At 40.9% G+C, this 25,664-nt stretch overlaps 3 protein-coding genes across 3 annotated transcripts; 2 read left to right on the top strand and 1 right to left on the bottom strand.

Moving 5' to 3' along the window:
* The first annotated feature begins 1,768 nt into the window (after positions 1-1,768).
* dph2 (diphthamide biosynthesis 2) lies at positions 1,769-8,898 on the top strand. Its single transcript, XM_058395516.1, has 7 exons — positions 1,769-1,919; positions 3,168-3,351; positions 3,494-3,606; positions 3,701-3,921; positions 5,831-6,508; positions 7,635-7,829; positions 8,361-8,898. The coding sequence occupies exons 2-7, from the start codon at positions 3,199-3,201 to the stop codon at positions 8,501-8,503; spliced, it is 1,503 nt and encodes a 500-aa protein (XP_058251499.1). The 5' UTR covers positions 1,769-1,919; positions 3,168-3,198; the 3' UTR covers positions 8,504-8,898.
* Positions 8,899-9,268: 370 nt separating this feature from the next.
* On the bottom strand, positions 9,269-15,403 carry ncf2 (neutrophil cytosolic factor 2). Its single transcript, XM_058395517.1, has 14 exons — positions 15,194-15,403; positions 14,920-15,002; positions 14,602-14,710; positions 13,865-13,999; positions 12,920-13,027; positions 12,755-12,814; positions 12,150-12,193; positions 11,914-12,055; positions 11,335-11,400; positions 10,999-11,100; positions 10,729-10,877; positions 10,434-10,545; positions 9,880-9,988; positions 9,269-9,804 (listed from the first exon to the last, which is right to left on the bottom strand). Exons 1-14 carry the CDS (start codon positions 15,365-15,367, stop codon positions 9,716-9,718), a joined length of 1,482 nt encoding a protein of 493 aa, XP_058251500.1. The 5' UTR covers positions 15,368-15,403; the 3' UTR covers positions 9,269-9,715.
* A 1,621-nt stretch (positions 15,404-17,024) lies between these two features.
* Positions 17,025-24,815, top strand: garem (GRB2 associated, regulator of MAPK1). The gene is made up of 6 exons (XM_058394242.1): positions 17,025-17,388; positions 19,624-19,764; positions 20,668-20,798; positions 21,219-22,400; positions 23,445-23,620; positions 23,705-24,815. Exons 1-6 carry the CDS (start codon positions 17,268-17,270, stop codon positions 24,507-24,509), a joined length of 2,556 nt encoding a protein of 851 aa, XP_058250225.1. The 5' UTR covers positions 17,025-17,267; the 3' UTR covers positions 24,510-24,815.
* Positions 24,816-25,664: the final 849 nt, after the last annotated feature.

The following is a 25,664-nucleotide window of genomic DNA, read 5'->3' on the forward strand; positions in this document are numbered from 1 at the left end:
TCTGAGTGTGTGTGTAAATGAGTGAGTGTGAGTGTGTCTAAGTGAGTGTGTCTGTAAATGAGTGAGTGTGTGTGTAAATGTGTGAGTGTGTGTGTAAATGAGTGAGTGTGTCTGTAAATGTGTGAGTGTGTCTGTGAGTGTGTGTGTAAATGAGTGAGTGTGAGTGTGTCTAAGTGAGTGTGTCTGTAAATGAGTGAGTGTGAGTGTGTGTGTAAATGTGTGTGTGTGTGTGTAAATGAGTGAGTGTGTCTGTAAATGTGTGAGTGTGTCTGAGTATGTGTGTAAATGAGTGAGTGTGTCTAAGTGAGTGTGTCTGTAAATGAGTGAGTGTGAGTGTAAATGTGTGAGTGTGTGTAAATGAGTGAGTGTGAGTGTGTCTGTGAGTGTGTCTGTAAATGAGTGAGTGTGTGAGTGAGTGTGTCTGTAAATGTGTGAGTCTGTGAGTGTCTGTAAATGTGTGTGTGAGTCTGTGAGTGTCTGTAAATGTGTGTGTGAGTCTGTGAGTGGGTGTGTGTAAATGTGTGAGTCTGTGAGTGTCTGTAAATGTGTGTGTGAGTCTGTGAGTGTCTGTAAATGTGTGTGTGAGTCTGTGAGTGTCTGTAAATGTGTGTGTGAGTCTGTGAGTGTCTGTAAATGTGTGTGTGAGTCTGTGAGTGGGTGTGTCTGTAAATGTGTGAGTCTGTGAGTGTCTGTAAATGTGTGTGTCTGTGAGTGAGTGTGTCTGTAAATGTGTGTGAGTCTGTGAGTGTGTCTGTAAATGTGTGAGTCTGTGAGTGAGTGTGTCTGTAAATGTGTGTGAGTCTGTGAGTGAGTGTGTCTGTAAATGTGTGTGAGTCTGTGAGTGAGTGTGTCTGTAAATGTGTGAGTCTGTGAGTGTCTAAATGTGTGTGAGTCTGTGAGTGGGTGTGTCTGTAAATGTGTGAGTCTGTGAGTGTCTGTAAATGTGTGTGAGTCTGTGAGTGAGTGTGTCTGTAAATGTGTGAGTCTGTGAGTGTCTGTAAATGTGTGTGAGTCTGTGAGTGTCTGTAAATGTGTGAGTCTGTGAGTGTCTGTAAATGTGTGTGAGTCTGTGAGTGTCTGTAAATGTGTGTGTGAGTCTGTGAGTGGGTGTGTCTGTAAATGTGAGTCTGTGAGTGTCTGTAAATGTGTGTGTGAGTCTGTGAGTGAGTGTGTCTGTAAATGTGTGTGTGAGTCTGTGAGTGAGTGTGTCTGTAAATGTGTGTGTGAGTCTGAGTGAGTGTGTCTGTAAATGTGTGTGTGTAAATGTGTGTGTGTCTGTGAGTGTGTGTGTAAATGTGTGTGAGTCTGTGAGTGAGTGTGTCTGTAAATGTGAGTGAGTGTCTGTAAATGTGTGTGTGTGTCTGTGAGTGAGTGTGTCTGTAAATGTGTGTGTGAGTCTGTGAGTGAGTGTGTCTGTAAATGTGTGAGTCTGTGAGTGTCTGTAAATGTGTGTGTGAGTCTGTGAGTGAGTGTGTCTGTAAATGTGAGTCTGTGAGTGAGTGTGTCTGTAAATGTGTGAGTCTGTGAGTGAGTGTGTCTGTAAATGTGAGTGAGTGTCTGTAAATGTGTGTGAGTCTGTGAGTGAGTGTGTCTGTAAATGTGTGTGTGTCTGTGAGTGAGAGCTCACTCAATGTTTTGCCATGCTGCTGTAGTTTGTATGCGTGTGACGTTGTCTGTTTTTCCAGGAGAGAGTCCCTGTGGTCAGTGTTCCAGTAAATCTAGTGTCTTTATTATAGACTAACGACCTCCCGTAAACAGCGCGTGCTTTGAGGTTTGAGACCCAGCCGCTCCTCTGGTCCACTAGACGGCAGCAGTGCGCTCGTGCAGCTCAGCTCCGTTCCTCGAGGAAGACCACATCCTTAAGTGCAGCTCTTTTCACGTGGAAGCTGATTTATATTGGACCAGGAGCTTTTATTGTAGTATGTACACCACATTTATACACTTTACAAAGTCCAGCACGCTGTTTCTGTTAAATCTATTACATTTATTTTATTCAGCTGAGGCGCAGAATCCGGCATATGGTTTAGATGTTAGCTGCATGCTAACTGTTAGAGATATTCAGTACAGATGTGTGTGTTGTGCTTCATAGCAGCTTTTTACATGCACTTTAACATGTTTATAAAGACAAATATTCTGGAAATAACCCAAAATGTGAGTGTCTGTAAAAGAAAGAAAAATACATAGTCATTATTTTATTAATATTTTTAATTATAAATCTATTTTTAAATGTAACCACACTAAAGTTATTTATTTCTTGTTTGTGTCCATAAGCTTAAGTACCCTACAATCAGGTTCATATATTATATCATTAATGACCAAAATGTGTAGTGTCTTACACAGTGATATAATTACTGAGTGTGATGTACACCGATCAGGCATAACATTATGACCACTGACAGGTCAGGTGAATAACACTGATGATCTCCTCATCATGGCACCTGTTAGTGGGTGGGATATATTAGGCAGCAAGTGAACATTTTGTCCTCAAAGTTGATGTGTTAGAAGCAGGAAAAATGGGCAAGTGTAAGGATTTGAGCGAGTTTGACAAGGGACAAATTGTGATGGCTAGACCACTGGATCAGATCATCTCCAAAACTGCAGCTCTTGTGGGGTGTTCCCGGTCTGCAGTGGTCAGTATCTATCAGAAGTGGTCCAAGGAAGGAACAGTGGTGAACCAGAGACAGGGTCATGGGTGGCCAAGGCTCAGTGATGGACGTGGGGAGTGAAGACTGGCCCATGTGATCCGATCCAATTGCTGAAGAATTTAATGCTGATTCTGATAAAAAAAAAAAAAAGGTGTCAGAATACACAGTGCATGAAGGGTCAGGGCTGTTTTGGCAATACATTATTAGGCCGGCAGTTATAATGTTATGCCTGGTTGGTGTATAATTAGTTAGACTAAAGTGAAGTCTGTTAATGGGTGTGCAAACTTTTGAGCTTGCTTTGTAAGATTCTTATATATTTAAGTATGCAGACTTGCAGTCAGTTATATAACTCATACATCTAAGTATGAATTTATTTAAATTGATCTATATTATTTCAAAAATATTTCTAAACAGAAACCAATGATGTTCTGATCACTTGAGTGTTAATAATAATAATAAAAAAAAATATATGTATCATCTTTTTAAGTCTTGTTTTCTCTGTGTTTGCTGTGTATAATCCAGATGTTGAATGTAGCCCTGCTGTTGAAGTGACATGGCGGAGGCGTTCAGCAGTAACAGTGAGACGGTGCTGCAGCGCAGTGTGGATGTGAACCTCACTGAATCGGGCAGCCGGCCTGAAGATCTGCAGGATGTTTATCAGATCAACGAGACCTGTTCCTTTATTACTAGTAACAATTTTAAAAAGGTGAACTTTTATTTGGCAAGAACATTTTTTTATTAATTTTTGTAAAATGTGTGTTTCTAAGATCTCTGAAATGACGTGATGTTATTTGTAACCATTAGCAGCATTTTCACTGTAAATCAGCACAGTCTCTTACTGGACGCAGGTAGCTTTGCAGTTCCCTGATGAACTTCTGGTAGATTGCGTTGCAGTCTCTACAGCCTTAGAGAGAGAAACCCAAGCAAAGACTTATATTTTAGGTGACACCACCTACGGCAGGTAAAATCTGGCCTTCTTGTTTAGCTCATTATCATTATAATAAGTAAACAATTTAAGTAATTGTGCTTCTTCTGTTTTTTTTGGTTCTCCTTAGCTGCTGTGTGGATGAAGTGGCAGCTGAGCACGTCGGAGCTGACTGCATCGTTCACTATGGCCACTCGTGTCTCAGTCCGTCCAGACGACTGCCCCTTATGTATGTGTTTGGGAAGAGACCCATCAACGTGCAGGAATGTGCTAGAGCATTCAGAGACCTCTACCCAGACCACGAGACTCACGTGATCATACTGTATGATGTCACCTACTCGCATGCTATAGGTAGGTTACTAAAATCACTCCAGGTCCCCCCCCCCCCAATGTCAATTAACAATGCTTTTCCACCAAGCAGTGCAATATGGCGAGTTAGAATCTGAGATAAAATGAATTAATTTGGAATCAAATAAAACACAACATACACATGTCATGTATATTATACATTGATCAGGCATAAAATTATGACCACCTGCCTAATATTGTGTTGGTCCCCCTTTTGCTGCCAAAACATGCCTGACCCATCAAGGCATGGACTCCACTAGATCCCTGAAGGTGTGCTGTGGTATCTGGCACCATGATGTTAGCAGCAGATCCTTTAAGTCCCATAGTTGCAAGATGGGGTCTCCAGGATACTTGCAGGATACTTATCGTACTTGAAGAATACTTTTGATAGATATTGACCACTGCAGACCGGGAACACCCCACAAGAGCTGCAGTTTTGGAGATGCTCTGATCCAGTGGTCTAGACATCACAATTTGGCCCTTGTCAAACTCGCTCAAATCCTTACACTTGCCCATTTTTCCTGCTTCTAACACATCAACTTTGAGGACAAAATGTTCACTTGCTGCCTAATATATCCCACCCACTAACAGGTGCCATGAGGAGATCATCAGTGTTATTCACTTCACCTCTCACTGCTCATAATATTTTGCCTGATCAGTGTATTTAAGTGCATAGTGCTGCATCACATCCCTCACACACTGAACTGTTGAGCATGAGACACATCAAGTTCGCTGTTTAGCAGTGAGTGCAGACAGATGACCAGGCTGCCAGTACTTTAAGTGCAAATACAGACGTCTTTAAGTGCAATCTTTGTCTGACAAAGTCACCAAGCAACAAAAACAAAATAATAAGAAGCCATTCGGCATTTAACCTATGGTGGATTTGGTACGGATCACGGGTACGACGTAAAATCACTGTCAATAGTGAAAAGAAAACATGTCTGAGGGGAAATGAACTAAATCTAATTTGCAAGATTGAACTGATTGATTTAATTGTGACATTGCCTCTCGAATCAGGACATTTACAAAGAGAAAGACATTTTGGCAGACAGTACACAGCTGTACAAATATCATACATTATCAGAACAGTTGTGTGTTTGATTAATCAGCAGTCTGCACTATTTGTAGCTCCATCCATATGTCTTGGCAGAAAGGTTCCTCAGTATTATGATTCATTTACTGTATCTTATCCCCGTGTCTGGTGGAAAAGCGCTATAGGTTTGCTATGTCTTTGATACTTGTGAGACAAAGCTCTAAAGCTATATTCATTTTCATTTATACTCTGTGAGAGCTGGTGACCTCCGGCAACGTGATCGACAGCAATCGTTGCTGATGAGATGTGGGCGTGTCCAGCGGCAGAAGAAAATTCAGAAAAGTTTAGCTTTATAGAAAAACGCAGTGAATTGATGCAGCGAATCTCAATGGGAGTGAAGACTGTAGAGTGCACACTGCTTGTCCTTCTCATATGACACGATGCACATAGACACTGATGAATTTTATATACAAATGTTTTCCCTCCTGAATATTTAATTTTAGCGACAAAAAGATTTCTCATCAAGTAGAATGCTAGTTGCACCCGCTACTGATAAACATTATTACTGTAGTAGGAACATTTATTGGTGATGGCTTTACTGCAGTAAAATCGCTGTGTGTGTGTGTGTGAACGTAGCTTAAGGCTTTTCAGCGAAACACAGCAAGCTATACAATCCTTGCTGTTTATTCCAGATGTGACTTTTATCCAAAGGGTCCGATTGTGCAGAAATGTGGGATAACTTTTTTCTTTTATGGTTTGTTTTGAAGTCAGCTTTATATGTTGTCTGTGTGTATTTAATTTTTTATGTTATTCCAACATGTAAGAGCACTGGCTTCATAGCAATATTTTTATTTTAAATATATGTTTGCTTCTCAACAGATGATTTCCAAAGGCTTTTGGGTGACACCTACCCCAACGCTGTGTTCTCTGTTCTAAGAGCAGATAATTCACATGGTCAGGTTTATGGACCTCTCAAAGTTAGCAGTAACTCGATCTGTCAGGACGACGGGTTTGTTCATAAATTCGGCCGGCAGTTTGGTTTAAATCAAGGAAAGAATGTGGAGGATTACAGGATGTTCTACATTGGCCACGAGGGTCTTATTCTCACTAACTTCATGATGACGTGGAACCGCTGTGCCTTCAGTTCATTCAACCCCGACACATCGACAGGCCGAGTCGAATCTATCAACATCAACAAAGCGCTGATGAAGCGCTATTACGCCATTGAGCGAGCGAAGGATGCCAGTGTGGTGGGAATCCTGGTGGGAACGTTGGGTGTCTCCAACTACTTGACCATCATTGAACAGCTAAAAGAAAGTATTCGCAAAGCCGGCAAGAAGAGCTATATGTTTGCAATGGGCAAGATCAACGTACCAAAGCTGGCCAATTTTTTGGAGATTGATGTGTATGTGTTAGTTGCTTGTCCAGAGAACTCGCTGCTGGACTCTAGCGAATTCTACAGGCCGGTGGTGACGCCGTTTGAGATGGAAGTGGCCTGCAACAAGCATCGTGAGTGGAGCGGAGAATACATCACTGACTTTCAAGACCTGCTGCCTGGTATGTGCTTGTACAGAATTTTGATATTCAGTGTAGATTACATCACAAGTTAGTTTAGTGAGGTACCAGAGACACAATGCTTCCCTGAAAGTATTTCTGATGCTTTATTAAAGCTGTAAATGTGTGATTTTCATTGCAAGCCACAACATGATGAGCTGCTGTAGTAAAGCTGTGGTTTAGAGTTCTCTGTATCCACAGCTCAGTGTGTTTCAATGAGGAATTTTGTTAAGGCAATTTCATGGCCAGCAAATCATCTCATCTTTCAAAGGTTTGTGTGTGTGTGATCTCGTCATATACAGGACACTTCAAAGGTCGCTTTGTGCAACTTGCTTTGCTGTAAATGAATAGGCCATTGAACCAGACGTACACCCGCCCTTCTTGATGCATCTACAAATGATTTACTGTCACCTTGCTGCTGCAGTTACATGATGAGCATGCCAAGTTTTTCAAAATGAGTGTTGGTTGATGAGTAAATAGTCATTCAGCCTGTTTGAATGGATGGTTCTAGAGAAGAGTAGTCAGAATTGTTCTCGACTTGTGATGGAAGTCAGGGATCTGGGCGCTTTCATGGAATTCATGAGCCACCAGCCCAACCCTAGACATTACTACAGTCTATAGTTAGAGCTGATCAACACAGCTAAAGCAAGCCACAGACTGGTTTTTCATTTTGTTATGTCTGTTCGCATGTAGCCTTCTTGAAAGTGTATAAAATGACTGTGTGAGGACATTTTCGTGGTTAGTCATGGTCTTAACTGTTGACTTACAGATTTCTTATGCTATTTGTGACATGGTCCTAGCTGAGAGAAATACAGGCCGGGAGGAAAAGTTAAAAAAGTAATCAGCATTATTAACACTGAGTATTTAACACAGGGCACACATGCATGTAGCTTAGCTGCTGTTTTTGGTAACAGAGGAAATGGGTTTTTCTGCTTACTGTAAGAGATGTATTTGATGTGACCCCGAGTAGCAGTGTTGGTGCAGAAGCTTGCCTGAGTCATGTTTAGATCAGTTTTGAGGAATCACATTTTTTGACGTTCCACACCAGAGAGCTGATGTTCTTCATGCCTGAATAGAATATTATTGCTCAATGGGTTGATTATAATATTTAATATGAAATGTTTAACAGGAGGGAGCAGTCATGTGGCCTTTCCTGAGTCAGATCAGTGCGGTAATGACGACACAACAGATGTGTCACTGATCACTGGAGCACTTCGCACTTCCTGTTTACGATCCTCCTCCAAGTCGACAGATGGTTCGTCATTGGCTTCTTCAGTTGTGATCAGGAATCAGACTCTAACTGTGGCCAACACAAATACTGCAGGTATAGAGCCATAAGAGCTACACTGCAATCATTTCACACTTTTTCACTTCCACTCAAACACTAGAAGAATATAAAAAAGACTTATTTATTCTGTAGGGTTGCACTACAAGATTTATAATCATCATAACATTGAAAATATCAGCAAAAATATGACAGCTCTTTTTGATCCTAGATCATCCTTCAATGATCAGTTGAATAAAACACACCACACCCTTCCAGACTCCATTAGCGAGTCTTGAACAAGTGATCCTGATTTTGATCCTGAACAAATCTCACCTCAGAGCAAAACAAACATGACAGTAAACGGTCTAAAACCGTCTGATTTTATTCATCCCATGTCTCAGGATCATCATAATATATTTTGGATCATATGTTGTGATCATTGGAAGGTACAAATCAAAAATCCAGTCCAGTTATCCTCTGGTATGGCAAAGGGACTAATGGTGTTCTGATTTTCTTCCACACAATGTTCTATTCATCTAATACAGAGCATATTTATTATTCTAAATGATTTGTGTCCTTTGTTGGCAGCATCTTTTCTGGCGGGTCGAAGCTGGCAGGGGTTGGAGCCCAAGCTGGGGGAAACACCAGTAGTAAAAGCTGTGGAGGGAAGACGGGGTATCGCTATTGCTTATGAGGAGGAGGGCACACACAGTAAAGACTGCTTGACCTGACCATAAAACTCCAAAGGCACAGAGGAAGTGGCTTTTCCATACATAATATAAAAATTGTAAAAAGGAACATAGATGAAGAGAGATTTTGGTGAGCAGGTGGTGCTATAGTAAGCAATTCTCTGTTGCTTCTTATGGCCTGTGATGTAGACTGTAATTTGTGAGCTTTTACACACACGTGTGTTTGGGGGTGAATAAAAAATCAAGAACAAACCATAAACACAAAATAAATACACCAACAATTTTGCCCTGGTTGGAGGTTGTCATTAAAAGCCAATGAATACCAGACATTAAAGAAATATACAGTCGATGTCTTACTTTTTTTCCCCAATTATTACATCTTTCTTGATTCTCTACTGAAGGACTCGCGTGCATGATTCGAAGACAGTTAAAATACCTGTGTTTACACTTTTTTTTTTTTTTAACCAGTCCATAAAGGTCGAGGGTTTTTGCTTCCTCTAAGACATGAAGCCACCACCTTTCTCAAAATGCACAGTTAGAGGAAGAAAAACTGCAATTACGCCTCCATGACCTGACTCACTCCTGTGATTGGTTGATGTTGCTCTAATCAGAGGGAATCGAAGGCACAGAGACCAGGGCCAGCAATGCGTCCTTGGATTGTTTGCTCTGGATGGCTGTGGCACTGATGGAGTTTGAACTTGATGGGGGAACAACCCAAATAAATGATGAAGTCAGGAGCCAATTTCTGTATCTACTGCTGGTTTTTATTTAACAACACAATGCCAAAAACCTGCATTATACCACAGTGCTAATGGAGTCTCTATTCTGTTAAGTGTTGAGTTATTTTCTCTAACAGCATCTTTGATAACCAGCTATAATTTAAATACCAGTTTTAAAGTATATTAATGTGCTCAATCTCCCTTTTCTGTAACAACACTTGTATATTGGATGCTCCACATAGTCTAAGACTAATAATATTAAAGAAATAAGCAGTGCAGTTATTTAAAGGTTAACAGATCATCTTGGGTATGGTGAGGTAACTTTATATAATACATAACCGTCTCATTATTCCTTGAAGAGTTATTCCAAAAGCTTTAAAATGTTAATAAAATAATGTATAGACTTGTATTATGCACTGCAGCATACTAAAAGAGCACTTTAGCTAATGCTAGTTACACTTAAGCATTAAATAATTAAATTATTAAGCATTAAATAATAAGATTTTGTTATTTATCAGTAAGACTTCCACTCCATCTACTGATCATTTTCTTGATTTACAACAAAAGATGATGGGAAGATGCCACTCTTCCCGTTGCACTCGCCCTCGAGCCATTCTTCGTTCACTGAATTGGAAAATAAACACCATCATGAACGAATTTTTTTGATACTTAATTTTTCACATATATATATTTTTTTACCTTTAGACAAGATAGTGATGACGTCTCCTGGAGCAAATTCCAGATCTTCAGGGGTGGCTGCCTCGTAAGCGTACAGAGCTACGACCTTTTCCGGTGCTACAGTTTTATCCTAAAACACAGACAGAGGTATAGTGTATAAAGTATATGGACACCTGACTGTCACCCCCATAATGTGGGTCTTCTTTAAAATGTTGTTTAGAATGTCTGTGTTTGCTGTATTACAATCTCAAATGGGCTTAACTAGTAGTTAACTAACTAGTTAATTATTTTAGTTGGCACAGTGTTGAAATAGGTTTGGCTTTTTTCATACAGCTGAAGGTGTAGTGATGTTCCTAAGCAATTTGTATTAGTTTCATGGACATTATTAAATATGTTATGTTTGGTTTGAATCCGATGAATGAATCTTTTTTTTTACAGGAGAAATGGTATGCCAGCCTTAATGAAGGTAAAAGACATCTATTACATTAAATGGAAACAGTAATAAAGAAATGTAGTGTTCCTTTTTTGTAGGTACTTGATGGTTAAGATGTGAGGAAAATTTGACTTAGAGGTACCTCAGAGGCTGAACACCACAGCGTGAGGCGATTGTTGCTCACGCAGGTCCACATCACCTCCATCTCTGACTCCTCAAGTATCACTTTCTCAGTAGATCCAGGCTTAAAATAGCTGGCAGGAAATTGACATTGAAGAATGATTACACTTTAAGCAACGGTACTATCCATGTAACGTTTCTCTCGTATATGATGACACTGTCAAAGGCTCAGTGAAGTCCAATTATTAATCTGTTTTACAATATGCATTTTGCCAGCGCTTACAGGGTTACCTAGATCAGTGGAGAGTGTAAGGTACCTCAGAGTGAGTGTAGCAGCAGGTCGCTTGAGCTTTTTGCTGATAATCTGGAGGACGGCTTTATATGGTTGTCCTGGTGCAATGCAAACGGATATGGTGAACAGGAAGTGCACTTTCACAATGCATTTTGAGAAATCATCAGCTTTAGTCTAGGGGGAGTAGATAATTCGGAATTAGCAGATGAATCGAATTCATGGTTGAAAAGGTCAGTTATAATTAGTGAGGTGTAAATACACAAGGTTTGTGGGTGTGATGTGATATATGGTGTACCTCTGTTGTGGTGGCCTCCTGACCTGCTTTACCCGCAGGTTTATTGGGTGCTGCTCTTCTTGGAGGAGCGGGTATGTCTTCATTGCTGATGGATGGTGCAACCTACAGAGAAGAGGATCTCATTGATTTTTCTTTTAGACTAGAATAGACGGAAGGTAAAGTATAAAATTTGGATGCTTAAAAACTTGGTGAATTGGAAAGCACATGATTTTGATATGCAGTTATAATCTATACTATTTGAGTAGTAGTATAGTGTTATTACTTGGTTATAATTTACATGATTTATTTCATTCTTTGGGGATTTCTTTAAGCAGACATCTATAAAGGGCACTTTACCTGCACCATTTTGGAGGCCATTGTAATGTCCAGTGGCTCCAGAAAATTGTAGGGAACCAACCCTCTCTGGAGAGAAGAAAATAGTTTTAGTGGAATAAACAGTAACTGCAGTTCACTTACACATTATGTAACTGCTATACATGTGTCATTGTCAGCTAGATTTTGCTGTAGATACTGATTATACACAAGGGGGTCAGTGGTGTATGTCTACTTGAATACACACTGTATTATTTAAAGCACATTTTAATTCTTTATTTTCTGAAAGGAAAATCCATGCAGAATCCATGATTTAAAGATGATGAATCTTTCAGCAATGGGACAGAAAGAACTCTATAGAAATAGGGACTGTACAATATGCATTTGGAAGTGGTTTGTATGTGAGCTACGCCTGACGTTTTGGAAAAATAAATTCATACAGTGATTCATACAGTAAAGAGTATTCAACATTTTCTAGGAAATAATGTCAACAGGCTGACAGTACTAATTTCCTGTGAGACTGTGATGAAAGGGCTTTATAGTCACCCACTGCATAATAAATTATGCGTTCTGGGCCGAGTGTAAACCGCACACATAACGCACCCTTTCGTTGAAAATAACAGATGCCCAGTTGTCAGTCCCCCTCTGAAGAACGAATACGATGTTGCCTGGTAACACGGCCAGTTCTTCTGTGGTCTCGGGAATGAACTCGTACAGAACAGTGTGTGGTTCACCTTCAAGAGCTCTGCAGTTCACAGGTACAAAAACTATAAATAACTCTCCAAAGGTCGGAGGTTGGCCTACTGTTTATTCAGACAGAGTACTTGCACTAGGTTTACCTCAGTACTTCTGGTGGCTTGGGTTTAGCTGGCACATCTTCAGCCTATGCAAAGCAAATGAAAAATACTATATTAATAAATATAAAAATAAAAATATTAATTCAATGTGCATTCAATTCAAAGAAGTCGGTACCATATACATCATCCACAGACATTAATGTGCTTTGTGAAGTTAAAATAGATCACTGTAACCCACCCTGATTTTTTTTAAAGAAAGAAAAAAAGAATCTGAACTGAATATAGCTGTCATGTCATTGTCTGCAACAATGTTTAGGTAGGTGGTACGTGTCAAACGTGAATGCCAGAACCCAAGGTTTCTCAGCAGAACACTGCCCAGTTTTCCAACAATGTTTCCAACATCCTGTGCCATGAAGATTTTACAATGTTTTGAGAGCAAAGGGAGGCCTTCCCCAGTACTTGGTATTGTGTTCCTAATAAAGTGCTATGTAAAGGTATTCCAATTTATGCTTGTCCTGTTTGCTTAGTTTGTTTTCTTTTTTAATTTAAAGTAACCTAAAGGGTTTACTTACACCTAGTCTACCGCATCAACCATGCATTTAAAGTGGTGCTTGTAATTAAGAGCAAGAGAATGTATTCGGACTCACGTGAGGCTGAAGAGGAGCAAAACCTGAGAAATTATCCGCAGGAACCACAGAAGATATAACCTGTATGGACAAAGCATCCATAAAATTTCAATTTTGTACTAATTACCAATATTGATCCACTATCTATGGTTAGATAAAGCTCTGAAATGATGATCGGTTAGGTACCTTGGCCTTTCCAAGATAGTCCTTTTTCTCCAGTTCGGCCACATAGTGCTTATTAGGTTTGAACATCAGCTCCGGTCGAATCACCACCAGAGAAAAGAGTTTCTGCTTCTGCATGCATGAGCAGGCAAGGACACGGTCACCTTTGTATACTGTACACTCATGTACACAACAGACTGTTGCACAGTGGCACATTGAGTAAGTCAGTAACTGAAAATGCAGTTTAGAAACATCAACACAACTAATGATGCTCTTTAATGAACATTCATCAAACTATCACTTTGAAAGTTAAATCTGTGATTTCCTCATGTTTGGTCTCTCACTCTCTTTACAGTAAAAAGTTTATGATAAATGAACTTGCCTTGACTTGTGACCATGCAATCGCCTTCATGTTTTCAAACTAATCTAGCTGCCTGCCGTATCTAGCTAAACTATGTGACTGAGGAAGTAAGACTGTAGTGAGCGGTAAAATTATGTCCTAAAAGCTGGCCGAAATTTCATCTATCCTTAATACATCTTTTGAAAGAATTGTGACTTAAGCTAGCTGGCTAGCTATCCTAGCTAATGATAGTGTTGAAATTATAGTTTATTTTGACAGATTTAACTGCTGTTATATAATTTACTGGAAATATGACAATGAAAATAAATAAATATATAATACACAGATACTGTCCAACATGGGCTTGGACAAATGTTAGCTGGATTATAGCAGTTAATTCACCTACATCACCCACATAGCAGTGAATGTTTCCAAAGTGAATATTCAAACAAATCCATAGAGACAGGGTTAGTTAGTTAGTTAGTTAGTTAGTTAGTTAGTTAGTAGTTAGTTGTTTCATGCTCATTAGTTTCAAGCAATGTATTTAAACAGTACATTATAACAACATATTTAGAATTACATTCACATTTGTGACTGGACTATAATGTGGGTGGTGATTTTGAACTGACCAGGATGGACTCCAGAGCCTTATCGATGTGGGTGAACTTGGATTCTGTCCGGACTTTAAGAGCTGCAAGCAGCTGTTCTTGAGCATTCTCCCATTTCCCCATCTGCGCATAGACAAGTCCAGTATTGTGCAGCACCTAAATGTGCAGAACCAATAAAACACAATGAGCTAGTACTGGGAAAGCACGGTCATCATTTTACACAACCGTGTCAATTTGCTTACACACAAATAAGTAGATTTTTATTTAACTATTCCTTTGTAATGTGTCTGGGTCGTCACTTGCATCACTATTCTGGTACATTTATCTAAAGCAGCTTATGGGTTTAGTAGAACATCCTCATATCATTCAGCCGAGCAGTTAAGGTCTGGGTAGCCCACCAACCTAGCTTTTAAACACACAACCTGCAGTACTGTGAGTATAATAAATCATCCCAAAACATTTCCTTCTGTTTTAGAATCCTGCATCATACATCAGTTATCACACACACAGGGTCATGAAAATGTGAGGACTGGGATGCTTATGTTTAATTATATATCCTTTTTAGCTGTGAATGTTCAGTGTTTAATAAAGTAATGGCTATTTGCATACTTAAATATATATGTAAGCCCTTACATAACTAGGCTATCATTTGAGAAATCTGCTTCAACTATTCTGGAGTTTTCCTTTCAAGATCATATGCGACAGGTTAATTTACAGGGGTACATATCTGCAAGAGGAGAATAAAACTATCAACACACCTCACAAGCATAAAGTTTATAAATCATCCCAAGAGGTTTGTAGTCTATTAGGTGATTCCCTCTTAGCTCCTTAAAAGCTTGCTGGAAATCCATCAGTGACTCTTCAAACCTTAAAAGACATTCAAATGTTTAGAGGATCATGTTAGTTGATAAAAGTAAGAAGGCAATGATAAAGAGGAAGGGGTTTACAACATTCATTTCCTGATTGGCAATATTGAAGAAATTACACTACAGTTCCTCTGTAATGACTTATGTAGATTTATGTCCTTTTACTTGATTAGACTGAATACAGTTGTCACTGACGATTAGTGGTCTCACCTTTGCTTTTTATAGAACGTAATTCCCCGCTGAAAAAAAGCAACAGCCAGATGCTGGTCTTTGCCAATGCTACCGTCAAACGCCTTCAAAAGAGAGAAGTTTCCACATAACAAGCTGAACCAACTTTTACTTCCTTTTTTCCAGTTAGGTGTTTTACAATTGAACACGACGTTTAGTATGAAACTGTTATAATACCAGTACTATATGGTATAGTCACTTGTATCTTTATCATCACAATATCCAGTAACTTACTCAATGACAGACGTATTTTTACCTTTTCAGCAGCATCCAGGTCATTATTGTTCAGATGAAGGCATCCGATGTTGAAGTTGATTTTTGACGTCTTCTCTTCAATGCTCAGGAATATCCTGAGAGCAGAGACTGTGTCCTTTTTCTCCACACAAGCCACTGCTTCATCCCACTGACGCAGAGTGCTCACGAAGGACATCTTCCCTCAGCTGCAGCTGAAAACTTACTGAAAACCTCTCTTCCCTTTTTAATCATCTGATGAGAACGTGAAACTGAACTATGGACAACCCCCCAGTCTGTCACAGAGGAAGTGATTTATTCTAGTCACTATAGTTACAGAAGGTTTACTGGGCTTTGGACAAGTAAGTACATGTATTTTTATTTATTTATTTATTTATTTTAGAGACTGCATGCTATTGTCTCAGTTTTAAAAGTCATAAGCAAAAGGCTACCAGAATAATATACCTTCATGATGAGTGATGAAAAGAGTCATATCCAGGCCCTAATGCCCCGTTAGAAATGAATGCACCGGGGACAAAAGCCTGAGCAATTTTGGTTTGGACACAACTAATTTTAATTTGGAGTAAAGAGTGAAGGGAAAGCAGCCAAGAAAATGTGTGTAAACTCTACCAAAACTGCTGAAAAAGCATCCCAGGTGATTATCTTATGAAGGTGGTTATGAGAATGCCAAGAATTTACACTGAAAGACGTACATGATTGGTTTAACGACATTGTAAAGCTGTATCTTATACAATTGTGTGCTTCCAGTTTTGTGGTAACAGCTCTCACCCAATATAGATGTGGTGGTCATGTCCGTCTGTCCGTCCATCCAATATTGTCAAAAGATTTTGGACACGCCTTCAAATCATTGAATTCAGGGGTTGGGCTTGGCCCCTTAGTTCCAGTGAAAGGAACTCTTAATGCTTCAGTATACCAAGACATTTCATGCTCCCAACTTTGTGGGAACAGTTTGGGGATGACCCCTCCCTGTTCCAACATGACTGTACACCAGTGCACAAAGCAAGGTCCATAAAGACATGGATGAGTGAGTTTGGTGTGGAGGAACTTGACTGTCCTGCACCTCCTGACCTGAACCCGATAGAACACCTTTGGGATGAATTAGAGCGGAGACTAGGAAACTGGGATGTTTTCCATGCACATGAATGTAATATGGAGTTGGGCCACCCTTTGCAGCTATAACAGCTTCAACTCGTCTGGGAAGGCTTTCCACAAGGTTTAGGAGTGTGTTTATGGGGATTTTTTGACCATTCTACTTGAAGCATTTGTGAAGTCAGGCATTGATGTTGGATGAGAAGACCTGACTCGCAGTCTCCGCTCTAATTCATCCTAAAGAGGTTCTATCTTGTCGATGTCAGGACTCTGTGAAGTTCCTCCACACCACATTCTCTCATCCATGTCTTTATGGACCTTGCTTTGTGCACTGGTGTACAGTCATGTTGGAACAGGAAGGGGTCGTCCCAAACTGTTCCCACAAAGCATGAAATTGTCCAAAATGTCTTGGTATGCTGAAGCATTAAGAGTTCCTTTCACTGGAACTAAGGGGCCGAGCCCAAACCCCTGAAAAACAACACCTGAATTCATTGATTTGGAGGGGAGTCCCAAACCTTTTGACAATATAGTGTATCTATCTAGTGTGTTAAACTGGCATAGAACCTGCCGTACTAACAAACCGTACGTGTTAATACCCTTCTCAACAGTATATCGACTATATCGTACGCCACTGTGGTTCTATATAACATCGTGAGTAACATATCGATACGATCTATGGGCTGAGATATTGCCTTTCTGCTCGGACCAATCAGGTTACACAGGGCGATGGTTGCCTGGGTAACGTCACGGAGTAGCTGGGAAGAGGAAATGGCCTCTGCAGCGCTCGGATCTCTATGGTCAGGGATACATGGCATTTCCTGTCAGTGTAAACACACAGTCGAGCTGACATGGCTTCACTGCAAGACCATGACCGTGTTTAAGTAAACAAAAGGAGCGCGCGACGAAGCTCTTCTCCATGAAAGAGCCACTTTCGGGTGCTGATGAATGTGGCGGCGGAGTTGACGACGCGGGTGTGTTAGCGAGCTAACATGGACCTCGGCTCTATGCTCTACAACAGTTTAAAAGATGTAACATGGAGCACGACTACTCTGCCTCTGGACCGACTGGTGAGCGCCTACAGACTGCCCCAGATTGTGAAACTGGACAGCGGTAAGATTTCATTGAGTAAAAATTAAAAAAAAAAAGTACTAACTTTGTCTTTGACCTCGTGTTGGCGGTAGTAGTATTTTTATTTATTACAGCTTTTTTTTTGTTGTTGCTCGAGCATGAGCTCGCGCCTCAGCAGAGTGGCGCGTGGGTGGCAGTGTTCCTCGGCTGGAATTCCAACAATTAGCCAGGCAGCTAGCGTTAGCACTAGCCTGCTATCTTGCTAGATTTTTATTCTGCTAGCTACCAGGGAATGTTTTAGATCGCGTAACAGTCGTGTTTAAGGGTTACCTGGTTGGTTTGTTTGTTTGGCTCGCTAATCAGCTTGTTATCATTGTCTACAGGGAAAGTATTCCTAAAACATGCCTCCTGCGAGCTTAGCCTAGCTGGAAATAGTATCTCTAGTATCCAAGTGAATTGCAAGCACTTGGTTTAGAGGGACAATATGCGAGAGCTAGACGGACTTGTTTTGATCTACAATGTAAATAGAAGAATAAACAAAACAAAACAAACGACAATAAACCCTTAATTCTCTGTCTGCTTGACTGATGTCCTTCATATGTTAGCTAGCTAATCACACAACCTGAACAGCTTTTGTGTAAAGCTCGTATATTAGTTTAGGAAAAGTGAGTCAGACAGTTTACATAGCAAGAATGTTTTTATTTATTTATTTATTTATTTGCTCCCTCAGTTGACTCTTACCCCGAGTCTGCACTGGAATGTGACTTCTTCTGTTCACATTATGTGCATGTAATATGACTTGGGTGACATGGAATTTTGGACAAAACTCCCACAAGAGCAAACACACTGGCTTATTCTCTTATGTGGGGGGACACACACACACACAGAGTTTAATCATTAGCAAGGACCTCCGACTAGCTCGTCAGTGGCACCTCACTGTCCTTGACATATTTAGGCTTTGCTCAAATCAGTCATCAGAGATCATGTAGAATTTGTTTCGAGTTAGAAGTTCATAAAGCTCATTACATTTTCAATTACTTCCTAAAGCCTGATAGAAGGCTGTCTAGCAAAGGGTGGTGGTACCTCAAGTGGTTAAGGCTGTGGGTCATTGACCAGAAGATTGGGGTTCAAGCCCCAGCACTACCAAGCTGCCACTGCTGGGCTCCTAACTCCCCTGCTCCAGGGGGGCTGCATCATGGCTGACCCTGAGCTCTGACCCCAGCCCCCAACGATGGGATATGTGAAGAAAGAATTTCACTGTGCAGTAATGTATATATGTGACGAATAAAGACAAGTTAACTATGAAAGAATGGCTATGGATGGGAAAGATTCACGTTTCCGTAAATGTTGTTTTTCCTCAGGGAGATTTATGTAATGCAATCTTAGAAATCTATATGTAAATCTCTACTTGTCAAGTTGCTGGGAAAACTTGAGGCACCATAGGAATAATACACCGTACACAGTAAACATATCGAATACTCCACAGGTAGTGCAGCAGGTAGCATCATCACCACCTTACAGATCCTGGCTTCAGTCCACTCTCTGGTGTTTCTGTTCATATTCTGAACGTGTCCATGTTGGTTTCCTCACACATACCAGAAGGTGGATTGAATAAGATAAATTGAACTGTGTGCGGTTCCCTGCAGGGGGTTAGCATCATGTCCAGGGTGTATTGTCTGATCAGGATGGATATTTTACTTCACTTTAATTTTACATTTTATTTTTTTGTGTGTGTTGTATCTTGTAACTGTCTAAGCTGCTATAACACAAGAATTTCCCTCATGGGATCAATTCTGTCTGTCTGTCTATCTCTCTCTCTCAATCTATCTAAAACAGTTACTAAAAGGGAGCGAACAAATCCACCATCAATAATTTCTGATAAACGTATGAATCATATATCAAAAATGACTTTGTATTCTGTTGTAAACAAAAAGGCTTTGTCTAATAGCATTATAATGAAAATATAGTGTTTGAAATAACAAAAGGGAAATGAATGACGCATAAGTCTATGTAAAGGTCAGGTTACTTGTGTAGCGAAGCAGATTCATGATGCGTCTAACAATCAATGCTTTTTTCCATCCCTACTGACTGTAATAAAGCCCGCATAGTGCTCTGTTACAGTGTTCGTGCCGTATACTGACAGGTACCTTTTTATGTTAAGATAATGCCTTCAATGCACTGCACATTCTCTGTTCTTGCTAACTTCCGGTGCGGATACGATAGCGTCCCATTTCCATACTGATGTAGATAGAGTGATAGGCCTGTCGTTCTCTCCAGGGGAATCGGTGGAAGGGCTAAGAGAAAACGACTACCTCTTGATTCATTCGTGTCGGCAGTGGACTACGATCACCGCCCATAGCCTGGAGGAGGGCCATTATGTCATTGGGCCGAAAATCGAGATCCCGGTCCATTATGAGGGTGAGGCTGTACACTTGTACTGTGCTTTTTTTTTCTCTCTCTCTCTCGTTCTTTCTGTCTGTGACTCTTGACTGTGTAATCTGTTTAGCCATGGAATGAATTGTGAAATGCAACAATGTTTGTGGTGTAATATTCACAAAGAGTTGAAAAAAAATGAGATGAAATAAAGAAGTAAATGAGGAACCGGGTCAGCAGGTTTTTCTATCCAGACTTCAGCATTTCCCATCAGTTTTCTGCTGCCAGGCAATTATCTAATTGCCTTTGCTGTATTGATGTCATTCTTCTGAGAACCACTTGAATGCTAAGGAAGGACATTTAATGACTGATGATGTATTCAATGGTCTATTAATTCTGTAGAGTGTAAATAAATGTGAGAATTCAATGTGGTTCAATATTTAGAGATATTAACTTTGTTAATAGCCCCAATTAATGCTGTGTAACTTTTTTTTGTAAACACATTGCATTTTTCTGTAGAGTGCTTGTGTGTCTGATCTTTCATCATATGCCCTGTTTCCAAGCTAGCAGTGTTAGTGTATCCTTTAAAGCACATTTTCAGATGCAGAAGCGCTCAATCTATCATGTTCTAGTGATTTTAGTTAAAAAAAGAAGGAAGATTGGTTGAATCTTTAAGCTGTCTGATCAAAATAGCAACGAAATATGCATCCAGTATTCAGTTTATTCTTATCTTCTCATAGTCAATATTAATGTGATTGCAGCAATCGAGAAGCTCCTTGCTCCATAACCTCTACAAGTCTAAAAGACTGAGCGGTGGAAATTTAAAACAATCAAGGACTACTTCAGAAATCTATCGATCTGTAACCTCTGTTTCTAGGAGCATAAGAGGAGGCTGTAAAGATTTATTCCTGAATATTCAAAGACATTTGTCATTTGTTTATCGGACAGGTCAATTCAAACTGTTGGAGCAGGACCGGGATATTAAAGAGCCGGTGCAGTACTTCAATAGTGTGGAGGAAGTGGCCAAAGCTTTTCCTGAACGAGTTTATGTCATGGAGGAAATAACATTCAATGTTAAGGTATGGTTCTCCCCCCCTCACTTTAATATAGAGATATTGTCAATTGCCATGCCAAAGGACATGAAATACTGTTTCCTATATATTTTTTTTATTAGGTGTTTAATATGTAATCTTTTTTTTGTGTTCTGTTAATCTCCAACCTTGACTAGCAGCATTTTAACAACATAGCCAGTGGCCCATTGAATCTGAAACAAACTGTTCATTGTCCTCATGGCTGAATTCACAAAGCCATTGCCTTGTCCAGACGGCAAAGTCCCTTTTGTCTTAGAGTGAAAGGTTAGATTTGTGTTGTCTCTGGTTGGATCTTACGTTATGGTGATAGAAAAAATATTTTGAATGCCTACGTTTATGTAGATGATGTTTGAAAGGAAGTTAAAGACAACTGGTGTCCAGTTGCTAAAGCTAGCATGTCCTCTACAGATGGCATCAGGAGAATGCAACGAGGACACAGAGGTGTACAACATCACCCTGAACACGGGCGACGAGTTAACGCTTATGGGCCAAGCGGAGATCCTGTATGCAAAAACTCCAAGAGAGAAATCACGCCTCAACACCATCTTCAGGCGCATCGGCAAGCTTAACTCGATAGCTCGTCCCGGGCGGGGGAAGATGCCGTGCCTGATCTGTATGAACCACCGCACTAACGAGAGCGTGAGCCTGCCATTTCAGTGCCGTGGCCGCTTCAGCACATGCTCGCCGCTGGAGCTGCAGATGCAAGAAGGTGAGCACAGCATCCGTGCCATAGTGGAGAAGACACGGCTGCCGGTCAATGTGACCGTGCCCGCGTGTCCACCACGCAACCCGCACGACCTGCACCCGATCCGAGAGGGTCACCGCTACAAGCTTGTTAATGTGCGTACCAAGACGGTGGTGGTGTGCTGTGTACTCCGCCCAAACGCTGTGCTGCCAGTCCACTTTCCCTTGCATGTTACCACGACGATGCCTCGCTTGCTGCTACCTGAAGGCCTGCTGCATGGCGAGGCGTGGCTGGAAAGTGTAGTTCATCGCTGGTTTGCATACTGCCAGGAACAGTTTGATATTGACAACTACTCGAGAGCAGTACGTGATGTAAGGGCCGACTGGCCCGAGGACACCAAGAGTCCAAAGAAGGGCACCAGTGGAACAGGATGCGCAGTCGGGACTGGAAATGGGGGTGGAGTTGGTACCAATGGCTGCCCTGCCCACTTGCCAAGCTCGCTTAGCTCAGCCCGGGACGAGCTCACACAGTCATTCCACCGACTGTCCGTCTGTGTCTATGGGAACAATCTGCATGGCAACAGCGAGGTGAACCTACAGGGCTGCGTTAGCCTGTATGGGGAGTTTGTGCCTCCAGAAGCACCAGATGTGGATTATCCATTTCCAGAGCTGCTAGACAGTTCATCTGCTCCTTGCAAAGTGGATCTGCCATACGAGGAACTGTGGCTGGACCACACACAGGCGAGCAGTCCTGTACACGAGCATAACGAGGCCGTCCGAGGAAACGTTAGCGTCTCCAGCTGCCTGCCTAGCCTGCCATACCCCACTGTGGTCTCTACGAGTGCTGCCTTCCTCAGTGCTGATATCAGTCTACCTCCACCCCCTGTGCCTCCAAAATCTGAAGCTGTGAGTAGTTTTAGTTTTCTAAATAAATCCAAATAAAATGAAGGCCATGTAATAGTAAATATCCAGTATAGTAGGCATGTGGCAAAATCCTTTGCTTTCTGACACGATCACAGTGGTTTATTAAAAATATTTGTATAGGATACTATTTATCTCTAAACTGTAGGTGCATTTTTGGTGTTGGCAAAATACACATACTGATAATTATCATTTAAAGTGTAAACATTGCATTTGACTTTTGTAGGTCATTTAGAAAAAACCAACCACGTACTTGGCAGGTTATGCCTTACATATACAATGCAGGATGCTGGTTTGGGTAAAGAAAAAAACATAAATGGGCGTGCAGCTATAGAAACAATCAATGACAAAGAGGTGTTAAGTCATATTCCTTTCACCACAGCAATTGGCAAATGTTTATATCTTCAGAGTAAACGGTGATATCAAACCCATTTCTGCTCTCTGAGATGCCTCAAGTCGTAGCATTTTATAGTATTCCTAAACATCTAAAATTTCAAGGTATTATCTTTAACCACTAAAATTCTGTTTACAACTCTTCAGCTTTCAGCTCTGGAGAAACAGTCAAATGAGCTGCTTTAGGCCAAGCATGAGCAGAACTGTGTTCAAAATCTATTCATCTATAACATGATTTTTAGGTTGCTGAGGTTGAAGCCGCCATAAATTTCAACAGGCCACAATATAAAGTGTGGTTGGCATCATGAGTCTCAGGAAGCACATGCTGGACCATCATGGGTGGTAGCTGTCGTGTGTAGAGAGCTGGCTAGTGCATGAGAGTAAGGCCTTGTAAGGCCTATTTTACAGCATGAGTACAGGCGTTAATAGAAACTGGCCTGTTGATAATTAAACAAATACGTGCATTTATTAGTATATTTGGTCTTTGGAATTTGTTGGAGTAAAGTGAAGTTGTGAAAGTGAAGTGACGACCAGCGTTGTGGCTTTTCAGGTCGATTCCTTTGTACACAAAAATGATCAGTTTAATAGTTGTGAGAAATTTTCTTTATGCCTTGATATCAACCCTGATCTCCACAGGTGAAGGAGGAGTGTCGGTTGTTAAATGCTCCTCCAATTCCTCCAAGGAGTTCCAAACAGACAGCCCTAAGCTCTGGCAGCATCCCTGTGCCAAAACCACCCACAAAGCCACGGCAGCCAGACACTCGTTCCCCGAGCCCAACGCTTTCCTACTACTCCTCTGGCCTTCACAACATGTGAGTACTAATCACCAATTAGCTGCTTCACAGTAAGTTTTTTTAGTGTTTATTATTCAACCTTTTTGGTACTTATTCTTGCAGAGGAGGAGAGAATGAGTCCCCAAAAGAGATGGAGGAGCAGAACCATGCATGTTACCCATGCAACTGGATTCGAACAGATGGCAACAAAAGCACCAAGCCTCCCCCCTGCCTCAGTCCCTCCACTGACACCGCGCTCTCCCGTCTCTCCTGGCCAAATGATTTCTGTGGGCCTGATTTTCACAAAACCGAGGATTTCTCATCGGTACATTGCCGTAGTTACTCCAGCTACCCGAGGAAAAGGACCCCTGGCACCCCTAAGACTTGTTCCTCTGGCCTCTTTGACTTTGACAGAGGAGGGAGGAGCACCGCAACCACAAAGGCCCAACAACCCACCCAGTTTTGTACTAAATCGACAAGTTATACCCTGGAAATGTACAGAGACAAACCTATTGAGGAATGTGACACTAAACAAAGCAGATCCTGCCCTATATTGCCACCAAGAACCCCAAAACCAAGCGACGCAAAGAAGGACAATGAATGTGCATCCGCAAATGTCGCAGGTGTGGACACTACACATCAGGTGGACAGAGTAAACCCGGGAACTGCCATGTCCTGTCCTTCTGCTAAAGGGCTACAATGGCAGCCACCAAACAACCTCTCAGGCCTTTCCATTGAAGAGGTGTCCAAGTCACTACGTTTCATTGGTATGTCAGAGGACGTGGTTGGGTTGTTTGTTCGAGAGAAAATTGATGGCAATTTGCTCTTGCAGCTAACAGAAGAGATTCTGTCAGAGGACTTTAAGTTAAGCAAACTACAGGTGAAAAAACTCATGCAGTTTATTGGTGGCTGGAGGCCCAAAATGTAAGCTAGAACAAAAAAACACTGCAAAACATTCAATGCGCTGCATAACACTAAAGCCTTCAGTATTGCATTCGACTGTTTTGTATCTATATGCTATGCACAGTCTGAAGCCTTGTAATGATTTGACTGGTTTGTAGAATATATACATGATAAGAACATAGGGTGCTTTGTGTATTAACTTCTCCTGTCTCAACCTGTACCCTTTGTCTCTATGTAATCTCTTTCTGTGACCTTATGGTACCTGCACAACACACATTTTGCTCAAACCCAAAGCCTTTGAGAAATATGAATATATTTTGATCAAAACCAATCATGCCTTTAGACTTTTTGGTTGAACAATTTGTCAAAATGGTGACCCTAGTATGATTTGGGTAAAGACAAAATGGCTTTAACACTGCGGCCAGGAACTGTATGTATGTATTCTATAGGTACATGCTTAATAAGTATTTATCAGTAACGCCCTGTAAATGCGTGCATATATTTTTTTAATGAATGACCGAGCAAACCATAAGTAAAAATGTGAAATAAATCTCATTATTATTGTTGAACATAATCCTCCCTGTTTAGGGGCTGATAGTAATCTGCAGCATTAGTTTTTGTATAAACACTTTTTTTCTAAACGTTGCATTTATCTGTGAATTTCTAAACCCAAGAACTAAAGTAGTACCTGTAGTTCAGTAAAGTTAAGCAACATGTAAATGCACAGGGTTTTAATACATTTCTAATTAAAAGATGGGAATGAGTTCTTGCCTGGGGAAAATGACACACCCCTTCAGTGCTGTTTAGTGGTTTAATGTGAGTTTTGGCATTTATATGCCTTCGGCTTACCAACCTTCTCTTTTCACTCACACTTATACCCCTTGACTTGCCGTAAATATGCTACATGCAGAATGTAATAATGTATCAATATCGTGTCAGGAGCCAGAAAATGTTGCTGTGGATGCAGGATGCAAGCCATTAAACATGACCCTATTACAAGTCAGAGGAGCTGAAGAGCTCAGAGTAGAATCTCCAAGCTATCATCATGGACACATCATAATTCAAACCGTGACTCATCAAGCACTTTGAATGTCTCTGTGGCGTTTCAGTGACTGAAAGAACACTCACTTGTCTTTCCTGCTGCTCATCTAGGCTTGCTAGCTGTTTTCTCTGCACGCTT

This window comes from Hemibagrus wyckioides, linkage group LG07, assembly GCF_019097595.1.
Source record: "Hemibagrus wyckioides isolate EC202008001 linkage group LG07, SWU_Hwy_1.0, whole genome shotgun sequence".
Lineage (NCBI taxonomy): Eukaryota > Metazoa > Chordata > Actinopteri > Siluriformes > Bagridae > Hemibagrus > Hemibagrus wyckioides.